Source organism: Parasteatoda tepidariorum, chromosome 5 (genome assembly GCF_043381705.1).
Source record: "Parasteatoda tepidariorum isolate YZ-2023 chromosome 5, CAS_Ptep_4.0, whole genome shotgun sequence".
NCBI lineage: Eukaryota > Metazoa > Arthropoda > Arachnida > Araneae > Theridiidae > Parasteatoda > Parasteatoda tepidariorum.
In genome coordinates, this window is record NC_092208.1 from 92484862 (window position 1) to 92500133 (window position 15272).

The window sequence follows — 15272 nt, forward strand, 5'->3', positions numbered from 1 at the left end:
ACAAAGGGCCCCAGTCCCCACTGAAAACAATAGGTGATATTTTGAATTAAAAAAAATATCTAATATTAAAAATAAAAAATTATAAGGTTGGCAACCCTGAGATCAATCAACCCATGCATGTGCGCGTCTATCGAACGGAACGGGGAATTACCCGTCGCTTGTTTTTGGTCAGTGTATTTTTTCGCGTCTATTACGGCGGACTTCCGCAGCGCCGCTTAACACCCGACGTAATTTTTTTTTCCCCGCACTTCTGTTCTCATCGTCAATGACAAACTTGTTTAGTTTACTAATAACTGTCTTGACTACCATAAACCCTCTGATCCCACTGAAAACTATATTGGTGTTCAGCAAGAGGGCGGTAATATCGAGGCGGAAAGAAATTTAAAGAATATTAAGTTTGAGAAATATGTCGACGTGGGCTTGTGGCCAGAATTGCTAAATAATGATTTTATTAATGACATACTCTCACATGAAATGACTAACTTTTAAAATAAAGATCCGAAAAATATATAATCAGCTTCAATAAAGAAATACAAAGAACAAAACAGAAAATTTTCAAATACGTATTTCATTAAGAAAATGAAAAATGGTCAATCACTGGAAAGATTTTGGTTATATTATTCAACCAGGGTTGGTATGACTTGCAAACTTTTTCTAAAATCCCTTCTCAATACACAACCGGATTTTCTGATTGGAAACACATAGGAACTTGTTTAGAAAATCATGAAAATTCTAATGAACATAAGAAATCAATGTTAGTGTGGTTGACACGTGAAGGCAACAAGTTAATTGCATCATTAAAGGACTTCGTGAACAACATAAGGCACCAATCAGATCAGAAGCTAAAGGACTACGAAGAGAAAGCTAAAAAATTAAGTACTAGTGTGGGAATAGACTACAATGACATAAACAAGAGACGCATTACTCCAAAATTTTCAGATAAGTCTACAGATAAACTCTCAGTATACGGCGCAGAAGAATTTAAAAGAGACACGCTAAACGTTGCGTTGGATAAGCTGATTATGGATTTAAACAAAAGGAGCCAAGTCTATGAGATGTATAGCAAGAAATTCCAATTTTTAATGGATTTGCAAGACAAAAATATGGAAAACATAGATCTGGGAAAGTGTACGTAAAAGAGTCTTATCATTTCAACAGGATGAGTGGGTGGTTTGGCTGGAAAAAGTTCACTTTTTTATAGAATTCACTTCCCCCGATTCTCTTTGGCTACAACTTTCTTAACCTTCTTCCCCTGAATCGCTGAAATGAACTTAACCGGCGAGCTTCACTCTCACTTTGTGCACGCTTCTTATTTAAACGCAGAAGTTTCAAACTCAACATTCGAAAATCTGACATTGCTAGAATCGTTTTGGTTATATATAAAAAAAAAAAGGTGTTCACCTTTTCTCTTCCTTTTATGAAGTTCATTCATTTCAACTGGAAAACGATTCCAAATATCCGACATTCAAGCAAATATGCACAATTAGCTAACAAGTGAAGAAAGTGTTTTAATGAAGCTTAACAAAGTGAAAAAACAAAACAAGAAATGCCACTTAAATTCTCCATTATTTGGACTCTTTTTCACATTCATTTCTATTCGCGTATTATCTGCAAAAACAGCTAATGTCTTTATTTCATTACATTTAATTACCTCTTATTGTGAAATGTAAATTGTTTAATTATGTATAAACATTGCTTTATTTTCCTTGTAATCTTCAATCAATAAAGAAAAAAAAATCCTCTTGTGTTTGAATGCAATCTTTCATTTTTCGTAAGAAATTATTATTTACAAAAAAAAAAAAGTAATTTGATTTAATATATTAAAAAAAAACGAAAATTCTGGGGGTAAACAACAGTCGTAAAAGTTTTAATTATTCATTGCTGTCATTTTCACTATCAGTGTATTAGAAGGTAAATATGAAATGTGAAATGAATAACTCCAATCAGTCGTCGGAAGTAGCTCATGACAAGTAGTGAAGTGAAACTACTGTAGTCGATACTTTTTTATTTCGTAGTTTGTAGTGTAGTGTGCTACTTTTTTCAAAAAAAGAAAGTAATAAAGTGAGTAGTGTAGTAGTAAATTTAAAAAAANAAAAAAAAAAAAAAAAAAAAAAAAAAAAAAAAAAAAAAAAAAAAACAGTAGTTTGTAGCTATTCCTGACAACTACTTTTAACGTTAGTTTAGAATAGTTACACGGTTCTAACGTATCTCATTTTTCGAATTTGACGGGCACAAATCTTCGCCGTTCCGTCAAAGGATAGAATGAAAATGACCTGGTAATATCACTAATAGTGTTAATAGATATTACGTATTTAAAATCAGGTGTAAACTGCGAAAAATAGATAATTAATTACTTCAGTCACACTTTCACATACGAATGCAGATTCGTGAACCAGTGACCCCCAAGCTCTTGGGCGCATTCTTGGGCAAATTCTAAATCCCCCCCCAAANCCCCCCCCAAAAAAAAACTATTCGTTTTATTTAGTGTAAAAATCCCCCCCTAGCTTTAAGTGGGCGCATTGTGCGCCCACCTTTCCCCCTGATGGGGGCCCCTGCGTGAAACATGGATGTTATTTCAAAGAAGGAAACGCATTTTCGATGCATTTAATTTCTTAGAGGAAGTAAAAGAGAATTAAACAATTAATAAATTCCAACTATTTGATAGTTTCGCCTTTCTTAAATTATATATTCGCTGTCGAAAGAGACATAAAAAGTTGAAGGTTAAATGAACACATTCGAAAAAGGAAAAAAAAAATGTTTCGGAATAACTAACTGGCTCCTGTAAACATGAATAAATAGTTCTTTATTATATCCTTACATTTAATGTAAGCCAATTTCCTATTCAAAACCATTTTGAATATGGGTGAAGAATTAAGTACTACAGCTAAGTTCGTCTCCTTTAAGTAGTGAAGTAGTTGCTAAATTCCAAAGTAGTTTGTTGTCACTACATTTTTTTTTAAAAAAAAGTAGTTGTAATTCACTACATTTGTTACAAAGTAGTTGTAGCAAACAACAAAAAAAATGTAGTTTTTCCAATCACTGATTCCAAGAAACTAAAGCGGAAAAAAAAATACTTGATAATGTAATGTAAAAACTACATTGGTTCACAAATTATAGCGGTAGAAAAAGTCAACATGATTCGAGCCCTCGAAAATAGGCTTTTATTCTCAAGACTTGAATAAGGGGGAAAAAAAACAGATTTGAAAAAAAGAAAACATTGAAGCAAATGAACAACTTGATCATACCTGATGAGAGTGGCACATTTTTATCAAAAATAGTGTTGTACATGATTCTGAGTTCATTCATGTTTGGGGTGGCATATGACAAGGCTGATTTCCACAATGTAGAAGACAGGAAAGGGCGATGAGCTTTGCTAAGGTCTGTAGGTTCAAACCATACTAAGAAAATAAACACATGATTTTAACTTGCTCTCTAAGGTTCAAAAAGATATATTTCTAAAAACAATTTCTTAACAAATCACGACTCTAATCACAAAATTCTTTTTTATCTCCCAATTCAAATACAAAATCTAGTTAATATGAGAAAAAGTCCATAACGCTTGTATTGGAGGTCCTGACATGGCGAAGGGAACAAGAACAGAGGCATTTTGTTCAAATTTAAATACACCAATTGAATATTTTACTGGGCCGGGATAGTCTGGCGGGTAGGGCATTGGGACCATTCGAGAGTTCGATCCCCGTCGGCCGAACCCTCCCCGTGTAGTAAATGGTGACTGGTGTATTATAAATCTGACGGGTCACAAAGTCCTCCATGTTCTCATAACAAATCATACCTCTGAGAGTACTGAATTGGAGATGGATCATTCTCTGGTTCAGGTCAAAGTTACGATCTGTGGATGAATGAATGGATTTATAAATGGACCCACCCTGTGAAATGGGTTGAGACGTATGTGTGCGGCAGAAGTCAAATTTGGGTCATAGATGGCGCCACGGGAAAACAAGAAGAAGCGCATCCCCTCTGCTTTAATGCATACGACAACAACAAATATTTTTTTTTCTTCAAAAAAGCAAACGTGTCATTGTTAAAAATAAAATGTGTCGATAAAGTGTTTCTGATCTGTGTGCATATGTTTAAAAGACTGATATGGGTGTGAGGGGGGGGGGTATGCTGAAATATGTCACATCATTTATGAAAGGTCCCAAAACTATTGAGTACGCAGTGAAAAATATTCTATAGCAGTGTTTCCCAAACTTAGAACTTTTATGTACCCTTTTTAAATTGCTCGTAACGCTGTGCACCACTAATAAAAAAATTTATTTTTTAGTAAAAAAAAATTCCAAAAAATTTAAAAATCACAACTAGCTGTTGACACCACTAATTATTTACTATTAACTCTGCAAAAAATAGACAATAGAAAAATACGTAATTGTAAATTTTCATGGATAGCTTTGTTTTCAAATAAAAGTTTTTGATATTTTCGTTTGTTGCAAGATATTTCGCATAAGAACGCGCACCTCCGCCAAACTGCTCACGTACCACTGGGGGTACGCGTACCACAGTTTGGGAAACACTATTCTATAGGATAAAATTAATAATCGCCAGTCGCCAACTGTGTCGAATGCACACCATGAGCAGTTTTAAATTTTTTTTCTAATAAATATGGAATTGTTATGCAATAACGCTCGCTGTAACGCTAAAAAGTTATGCAGTAACGCTGGTATTTAGCGATATTTCACTGAACCACTGGTAGCATAAACTATAATCGCTGTATTGCTATGATTACAATGCGTTCTCTATATCGCTCTTCGATTCTAATGATTTTAAATTCAAGTTAAAGGAATAAAATGAAATCCTTTCATTGTTAAGACTATTTCATTTCACTTCGCATTAAATTTGTGACAATTAAAAGAAAACTCCATCATCCGTTAGAAAGCCGTTACACGATTTTATGTTCTAGTAATTACAATATAGCTGAATCATATAATTAATAGTTTGACACAGTTATATGAAATTTCTTACACAATAAACATCTGCAAACTTATCTGTTTTTCGACATGCAGCGATGCATAAAACAGAAAGTGAGGTTAAAGGCTTTTCTCTTATCTATCTTTGTTTTTATTAAGATCCGCTTTTCCTAAAATTTAAAAGATCTGCTAAATTAGAAATCGAATATGGAAACGGAAACTGTCTTGAAATCAATATACCATGCAAGGTGAAAATGAAATTTACATACATATCTATAAAAGAAAGCAAACGATTTTCACGGTCGTTCGATAATGCATAAATAATGCTTCTTCACAGAAAAAAACCGCTTAGTGCCGCTCAGTGGGTCATTCGGCAATAAAGACAACTTTTTCTGATACTTGATTAATCCTCTCACCCCACCCCTTTCCGAACGTTCGGCATTCTTCATATTCTGAAAGAACAATGACTGTCTTTGGTACCACCTAGAAACTAGGTACGAAACGTTCTTTTTTATATACTACTTCCGGTGCTAAGGTGACTCTGCGAAATGAATTGTCTTTTGCTGAATTTGCAAATCGCTCGATAGTAAAAGGAAATAGCGTTGTTGCAACTTTCAGAACATTTCAGAAACGAACTCTGACGTAATTATTCGACAGCAAGGTGGACACCCACTAAACACACTTTCTGTTTTCTTATCAGAAAAGAAAATTGCTCTTGCTACTCTTCATCACATTTCATCCAATCGAACGTTTCTTTTCCACACCAATCTGGATATGATTCTCCCATTTTGACACAACTGGCATGGACTTGGTTATAATTTGCATAAGTGATTGGCTTTTCCACAAGTAATTATCGATCATTCCTACGGAACTTATCATTATTATTTCTTTCTCATTCGAACTTTGGATATTAGAAGAAGATTTTTAATTTGTAAAGACTGTCCAGCATAATGGGTTGTGCCAAAATCGGGGCTCGAACTTGCTTCGCAATCGCTGTCGTGCTCATCACCATTGCTTTTTCGACACCCTATTGGCTTCAATCCGATGGTCTTCTTCCTTATCAAAGATTTCAAAGAGTAGGATTGTGGGAAGTTTGCTACACTACATACCAGGAGTCTACCTACCTCAGATACAATAATAAGTTCCGAAACTGTCGATGGATTTTTGACAAGGACTACTATTATCTCTTAGATCTCTTTGAAACAGGTGAGAATTCTATTTGTTTTAAACTTCAGGAGAAATTTTGTATTCATTTTGTTTTTATTTAATTCACGATATACAATTTAATGGAACATCTCATAGTGAAAAAAAAACACAATAAAATGATATTTTAAAAATAATGAAATGCTTACGAATTTATGGATAAAGTGATTAAAGAAAGTTCAATTCCGGCCTTTGTTAAACTAATAAGTTTTTCTCTAAAGCATTGAATAAATTTTAAAAAAAATTCTTTCTGTTAGTGTGCACATTTTAACATTTTTTTTCGCCTCTAAAGTCAATCTCATACTAAAAATTTCTTGCATATCCATATCAAAATTTCAAAAATAATGATAATAATAGTAATAAAAAGGAAGAAATAAAAAATAAAAAAACGAATTAAAACATAACGGTCATTTTTAAAAGGGCCATTCAAACAGTATGTTAGCGGAATTTTGGCAATATAAGAGGTTATAAAGAAATAATTAATGATAATTTTAATATAATAATTGAAAATTTTAAAATATGAAAGTTGCTAAAATAAGCAAATCACAAACCACTCTCCAATGCTTACGTAAGAAACTCACAACATCCCCGCCTGGACCCCCTTTTTTATTGCTTTAAATGTATCTTCTATTGTAGCAATCTAATTTTAGAATTAAAAATCTAATAAAAGATGTAACTTAAAATAAAACAAAATTTACGTTTTTATTTACCTTTTAATTCAAAATTATCAGTAATATTTGTAAGGAAACTGTAATGTTTTTCGAAATTCTTCACCTCCGAAACTCTTTGAAGAAATTTCTTGCGGACATTTTATTTTTCCAAATTTAACTTTTTCTTCTTGTTGTTGTTGTTACTTATCTCCAAAGGTGTGACGGTGTCAGACCAGATCCATAAATCCGTTGACGAGTAAAAAGTCGGAAACAAGGAGAGAAGAAGTGTAAATTTCTTCCCGAAGAAGTCCCAAGCAGTTTAAAATATGTTCCAGGGACGGATCCAGAAATTTTTCCTGGGGGGGGGGATCATAGACTCAGAATCCACCTTATGCCCACTTAAATAATTTTTAAAATATTTTATTGCAAACTATTAAAAAAATTATTATTTAAATTTTCTTTTCAATTTGGGGGGGTATGTCCCCAATGACCCCCTCCCCCGCTGGATCACTGATATGTTGATGGCATTTTGGGCAAAGAGGGTAAGATTTTATACCCTGAGAAAAAGTAAGACATTTTAGATGCCCACTGGCAAGGTGTGAGAGGCAAGTATTGGTTTTTCTGTCGCATGAAAGAATCAACGATTATTAGCCGTAAAAAAAATTTAACTTATGCTTCAATTAAGTTTTTCCATAAACTTATACTTCAATTAAGTTTTTCCATAGGTAATTTCTCTAAATTTTTTGTTACTTTCTTTTGCATTAAAAAAAATATTGAAAAGGAATTTTAGAATCTTTTGTAGGCATTGTTCATAGTCCTCCCGCCCCCCCCCCTCATCGGCAAAAAAAATAAGCAGAAGCCCCTTTTGGTGCTTATGTAATATTTAAAAGGACCTGTAAAGGAACAAAATGAAAATAATTTATTTTCAATACGATTCAGTGCATCAAAGTTATGACATGGACCGGGTAAGAAAAATACCTGACCACTCCCTTTGGTAAAATGGGTAATCTCTCGCTTAAACTTCAATTTTAAAAACTCTTACTAAAGGAAATTCAAGTTAAAGAGCTGTGTATTTTTCTCAAAAGATTTTGAGATAATCAAGTTTGTTGCAGAAGTTGATTATAAGTAAACAAAGAAGTTTTTCTCATATTCTTTTATTGAACCCAAGATAACTAAACTAAATCAATATTATTCCGTAACTAATAATTTGACTCATAGACTACGATTGAACCCAAGATAACTAAACTAAATCAATATTATTTCGTAACTAATAATTTGACTCATAGACTACGAAGCAATAACGTGCTTAATTTTATAATTTATTTATAAAAAGTCCAACAATTCAACCTAGCTTAAGAGAAATATTCTTATATTTTTATGAAAGCAAATGAATAAGTGCCGAAATTTACCGTTCGCGATTTTCGTAAATGCTAAAAGATTACGACTTCATAAAACTTCACTTTATAAAAAAAAAAATTTCTTTTTAATTTTAACTATATGTTTGCCATTAATTGTTTCCTAATAAGTTCTTTAGATTATAGATAAGTATACTTTTTCATTAGATATTTTGAAAAGAAGAAAAAACTGGATATGCGACTGGGATATTTGTAAAATACAAATGCAATATGATTTAGCGACGAAAATTTATTTATAACTCAAAAAAGACCGTGCATAGGTCACTATTTATTTTATTTATGTATTATTATTATTTTTTTAAAAAAAAAAAAACAAGTTAAAAATAAGGGGAATTTCACGTCGTTGTGAAGGAAAATTATAACAAAAAGCATGTTTTCAAGATTGTTTTTCATTTTCAATTTCAAAATTTTATTTTTGAAATAAATATTCAATATTTCAATATTTTTTTGATGATAAATTAGTTATGTAAAATTCTTGTCACAAATTTAGCATATATAATGCTGGTGTCACAGTTTTCCATTGTTGTCGGTATTATTGGCCGAAAAATCAGATGGTAGGATCCAGTTTTCCCACATTCATTTTCTGATTGGTTTGGTTGTCATCAGCATAAAATTGATATAAAACGTCAATGTATTATTTTCCTATAAATATTTTCGTATCCCTAATTTAAAGGTATTTACCTGTACTGTTATTATTAGATTTTTAATTTTGTTTGTTTTCTAAATTAAGAGTTTAAGAGGATTGTTTTTATTATTATTATTGTTGGAATAACGTAATTCTACGTTATATCAAAGATAAAGTTATTTAAATCGGCGTCTGATCTTATTAACCGTTTTACAATTGTTATTCTACTTCGCCTATGACTGGGGAGCATTTATTTGATTGCCCTAAGGCTCCTATACTATCAGAGCTGACCTATCAAGCAATATTGGAGCAAAAAAGTTCACAAGTTAACGTTATGTTAGTATTGTGCTTATGTTAGCTCTTTGGAGCAAAAATAGATGATGAGTCGGCCTGTCTAATTCAGGGGCTCTAGATTGCCCCTCTCTTCTTGACATTCGTTCCTCTGATGACTTTTGTGCCCTCTCACCTTCTGGAGATACTTCAGTATTGTATTGGACTGCAAGACGCCTTATGTCTGAGAAGACAATGGCGGGTGTAATTTTTTTTTTAAAAAAATAAAAATTAATAAATAAATAAAGAAAAAAATAAATAAAAAATAAATAAATAAAAAAAAACAATTGTTATTCTTGGGTGCAAATTACATTAATATGCTATTATCAGGGATGTGATTCTTCCGCGGATTCGCGGATTTCCGCTTTTTTTCAGATTTTTCCATTTTTTCCGCTGAAATTTTTTTTTGCACAAGTTAAAATATTTTATGAGGAATTAAATTTTCCGCGAAGCTAAAGTATTGAAGTCCTCATTCCTCCCTCAAACATTGATTTTTGTATTTACCTGATTTNGGCTCCTATACTATCAGAGCTGACCTATCAAGCAATATTGGAGCAAAAAAGTTCACAAGTTAACGTTATGTTAGTATTGTGCTTATGTTAGCTCTTTGGAGCAAAAATAGATGATGAGTCGGCCTGTCTAATTCAGGGGCTCTAGATTGCCCCTCTCTTCTTGACATTCGTTCCTCTGATGACCTCTCACCTTCTGGAGATACTTCAGTATTGTATTGGACTGCAAGACACCTTATGTCTGAGAAGACGATGGCGGGTGTAATTTAAAAAAAAAAAAAAAATTATTCTTGGGTGCAAATTACATTAATATGCTATTATGAATGACGGTTAAAGAGATTCGTTAAATGATTTAGAACTATCAGATGCATGCACAAAGAGATGAATGCGAAAATTGTATTTAAAATATACATCCGTCCGTTTGGTAAGAAAAAATATTACATTATAGTTGTGACCTCACCAAATTTGTTATAACAATACAGTTTTGAATATAAGTGTTACTTCAAAAAAATGATTACTTAGAAAAATGATTTTTGTCCCATAATAGATCTTATTATATCATAAGGGAAATATTTGGACGTGGGAAGTGGTTGTACAAGTGTCTTTTTTAGTCTCTCCCATACTGTTTTATCATTAGATGAAAATAAGTGTTCTGTCTTCTTATCAAGACGAAGTCATCGGCTGTCACGTAAATGGGGGAGAGTCAACTCCCTCTATTAAATGAATGTATTCAACTCCGAAATACCGTTAAACATTCAATCTTAACTGCAATTCATTTACCCCATTGTTTATCACCGTTATGTTTGATATCTCAGTCTACAATCAGGTAGCCATTAGAGACGCCATAAAGGGCAGCGGTCCTTTCTATTTTGACATCCCACTGTCACGCCAATGACATTCGAACCATTTGCAGGGGTTGGACAAAATCATAGAAACATTTCTGCATTAAAACTTTTTTTTTCCTCACTTCTCAAGAAATACTTAAAGAATAATTTTATAGCTTCAGAAGTGTGTAAATCATGCGATTTCTCATGCATATCAACGAAATTTAAAGTTTGAGGGATGGGTAATAGATTACAAATGGAAAAAATAATGTTTTTGAACACGGTATGCTAAAAAATGTAGCAATAAGTATATAAATTGTAACAATAAGTTTATAACTCGAAACAATTAGATTGCTTATTTTATGCAATAATTGCACAAAATTTCGTAAACTTAGCTTCAACATTGATGGAAGTATGGACATTTTTATAAAAAAAATTAATTTTTTTGGTCTTGCGTTCTTTTTTTTTTTTTTTTTTTTTTTTTTTNAAAAAAGGAATTTTTTTTTCTTATTTTTTTTTTGTTATAACTTTAAAAATATTCAGTAATATTAAACAAAATTTTTGGAGCAATTTAAAATTAAATTCTAAATTATTGCTTTAAAATTTGAGAAAAATTCGTTTAAAACTGTGTTGCATACCTTACAATTCAAAATTTTTCAACAAACATTAAATGAAATAATAAGAAAATATAAATATTTACTATAAGTCATATTTTGCATGGAATTAATCTTTAGAAAAACTAATTTTATAATTGTGTGAAAAAACTTTTTAATTCGCTTAAAAAGTTCTCGAGATATTGCGAAATACGCAGAAAGTAAAATTAACATTAAAGGATCCAAACTTTGGAGCGCTCTCCTGATCATACTATTAGTGAAAATATTTCCCAGGTTGAGGCTGCACCCTATATTTTACGGTCAGAAATACAAATCTGTCGAAAAAAAGGTATGTTTATTCAAAGAAAGTAGGTTTTTGTGCCTGATTACTTATCTTAAAATATCGTCTGCGCTAATTTATTAGCAGATTTGCGGTCACCCTCTTGAATAATTTAGAATGAATCCTAGAACGAGAAGATCCAATCATTAGAAAAAAAGTTATTCAGGGTAAACCTTTTTTTATTTTGCGCACTGTACGCTACTGGTGTCTGTCTATTTCAAATTCGTCCACCTCAAAAATTGGACCCCTGCGGTGCCCATGGCTCTAAATGGTGTTTCATATTACCCCCATCCCTTGGTATATTATAATTTAGGCTATATCAAACATATTCCAAGGTTTAAGGGCGAAAAGTATTTACGAAACTGTACTGAACGAAACCTACAAAAATAAACACAAGCATCAATTTATTGTTATCAAAGTAGTCTATTTCGTTTTAAATAGTATTACATTATTCCCATTATTGTTTCATATTATCCCTGATTGTTCCCATACATAATTATCTAACATATTATAAAGCAATCAAAATATTGCTCAAGATAAATCATGGAATGTGTATTGTTATTTTGTATTCCATAACCGTTGTTGAACAGCCGACTTAACTTACAACTTTCAATTCAGCATTTCTCCGTTGTAATTTTAAACCCAACACAGAAAACAAGGGACCTCCTAGGTCAAGCATTGGGAGAAACTAGACTGCGTGGAGGAATTTTTTTGGTGGAACTAACCGGTATTCGCGTTACATGGAGGAAAATCTCTCACGGTTAACCCGACAGCAAAGGTACTCTAACCCATGATCCGTTTATCAATAGGGATATTTTCCGTAAACATTGTGGTCGGTGCGAGCCGGGGGCAGAATAGATAGGGTTTGTCCTACGTCACTTCATAAAGTTAACAACGACACCTCCCCCAAAACGTTCCAATAGTAAAATGGAAGTTTAACCCATTTCCTGTAGAAACTAATGTAACATATGTTATTCGTTTCATTTTAATTACAAAATAGTTTGCTCATATAGCCGGCCTGGTGGCCGAGTGGTTAGCGTACCTGACTGCGAAGCCATAGGCTGCGGGTTCGAATCCCGCTCTGGGCATGGATGCTTCTCTCTCTCTTTGTGCTGTCCTCTGTTGTGTGTGTGTCTGATATGCGAATGTGGCCGACCCTATAAACGGGTTTGTGGCAGTGTGGCGTGGGCAATGTTGCTCGCCTCCGTGACTTTGGTTCACAGGGGCCCACTGGGTAACGCGAAATGAGCAACAATTCTAGCATAGTATAGGCAAAGATTTAAATTCAGTGCCTGCCATTGGAAAGAAAAAAAAAGTTTGTTCATATAAATTAAGGATCTGGTTTGGATAGAAAATAATAGGTTTGATTTAATAGCATCGTTCATTTTTAGTTTAATATTTGTTAAATTGTTAAAAGGAAAGATTAATGATGAGTTTCGCTTTATTATGTGTTCGATTACGAATGTTGGTTACGATTTTTATCTTCGTCATCTTACGAAGTTTTAACTTCTAACTCGCTTATCGTCAAATTTATTATTGACTTCCTTTTTTTGGGTAATGAACCAAAATTAATTGAGTGAGAGGGAAACGCTGTTGAAGCTATTCATGTAGCACAGAAAATAATTAAAAATGTAATCCCAAATTAACAATAATGCATGCATAGCTTTTAAGCTTTTTAAAGAGAGTTTTCTTTTTTTTTAAAGAAAGTTTTTTTTAATTTTTTTGCAGGATAATTTTTTACAAATATAACATACATTTTCAAACCTTTGAAAAAAGAAGTGAAAAATATTATTAGGGGTTGCTAGCTAATATAAATGTGAAATTTTTTTAATTCATTTTACTGACTTAATTATACAGAATATAACTAACCTGTTATAACAAACTAAATACTAACCTAGTATAACAATGTGCATTCAATTCAAAATTGAAACATTATTAATTATCAATAAAAATAACAGATTTTTTATGCACGAGAATGTTGGTAATTCTAGAACAGTTAAATTTATAATTACGCAATTCTTCTCATTATTACAGGATGATCCTAAGTTTAAAATTACAAAAAAAGTATAATGAATAAAAGTAAAAGTTTAAAAAATTATAAAAATTTAAAAGTTATAAAAATTGATAAATAAGAAATTTGAAAACTGATCGATAAACAACACCCTTAAAATGACGGCATGCTCCTTGGTGCTATATTTTTTGCCATCATGTCCTTTTCTAGACATTATTAGATAATTTGAGGGAAGGGAAAAAAATAAAACGTGATAAAGTTTGAAAAATTGAAAATTGCATAAAAATGAATAGTGAAAAATGAGATCTTTAAAATTGATGAGAACATTATTTCTAAGCCAATTTTCGAAACATTTCACGTATGAGTGCTACAAAATCAATCATGCGTTTAATTCTTTCAGTACCAATGAATCTCTTTGTGTTGTGTTACATCATTTGTTTATTAAACACTTTTCCGGAAATTCTCCATTTAATAGGAAACATTGAATTATTCTTCTCGTGTATCTTAGAATAAATTTTCAGTTTTACTGCACAGGTAATTGAAAGAATAAATATTTTCCATTATTAAAGTAAAAGTATAAAACCTTGACTGTCAGCTCAAGTAAAATAAAAAATAATTCACACTATTTTTTTTGTTATTCAACCATTGTTTGTTATTCAACATGTTTTACATTATTACTATTGCTGTTGTTGTTATTCTTTCTCTCTTTTATATTGATTTATTTTTTAAAGTGAGTTATATATTTATCGTTTGCTTTTTGACGCAACTCTCAGATATCCAGGATGCGGACATTACTGTTGTTAACAATACCTGAATGTAGTTCTTTTTTCTTAAAGAAAAAAGAAAGACAAGAAAATTATCACAAATAATAGCTGGGAATTGAAAACATTACTATTGTCATGATACGACAGCTTAAATATATTATTATCCTATTTGTAGTGATATTTTTATCAACCATCAGTGATGAGACACTTTATGACTGATAATATTATTCGAGACACTACTGATACTTTGGTCAGCAGTTACCGAGGTGTTCCGTGGTGCCCTAGGGTTCCTCTGAAAGGTCACTGGGGTTCCGAGATCTAAGAATCTTTTTTAAACCAGTTATGATTTTCGAAGCCTGTAATTAAACTTAAATTCAAGTAATAATTGCTTTTTTATTTAATATTTCAGTTATATTTATGAAGTTATTTAATTAAAATGCTTGTGAAGGGATTTCAAAACAAGATTTTTTCTAATAACAATATAATGAATGAATTATGAAAAAAATAATATGCATTTGTGAAAAATTCCATTAGTATTTCGCTTCGAATAAATTCTAAATCCAAATTAAGACTATAAATGTCGTTCCAGAGCTGCGAATTCAACTGACTGACATAAAAACCAATTTTAAGACTAAAATTGATAAAACGATATTATGAAAAATGTCCTTCTCAAAACATTTTCAAAATAATTTAGAAAATTAGATCATAACATATTTTGAAAAATAGATCATAGATCGTAACATATTTTGAAAATAATTAATTGTCTTTCTGTAATGAATATGTTCACAATTGTTGATTCATTATACCTTTTGGGGTTCCATCAATCATTTAGGGTTCCACAGTCGAAAAAAATTGGGAACCGCTGTTCTACATTATCAATATTGTGTTATTTAACCTAAAAAGAGAAAGGTTCGAAAGAAACTGAACAAGAAAAGCATTTAGAAAAAGTCGTTTCTTCTAAAAGAAAATTAAGCTCATCTATTTGATTTAACAAAGGATATCTGATTTTACTATAATTAAGTGTGATTTGTTCTATAATTAAGTTGAATAAGTTTGATTTTACTATAATTATCATGCCAGGTA

At 31.7% G+C, this 15272-nt stretch overlaps 1 protein-coding gene across 5 annotated transcripts in view; it reads right to left on the minus strand.

The window, feature by feature from the left end:
• LOC107440814 (uncharacterized) overlaps nucleotides 1-15272 on the minus strand; it is a 651143-nt gene that overhangs the window by 4333 nt on the left and 631538 nt on the right. For 4 of the 5 annotated variants that reach the window (XM_016053861.4, XM_016053866.4, XM_016053863.4 and 1 more), the window contains exon 16: nucleotides 3246-3398. The exons of the other annotated variant lie outside the window; for it this stretch is intronic. In XM_016053861.4, the coding sequence (XP_015909347.2) occupies nucleotides 3246-3398 (153 nt within the window). The remainder of the gene's footprint in view (nucleotides 1-3245; nucleotides 3399-15272) is intronic. 5 annotated transcript variants of the gene reach the window in all.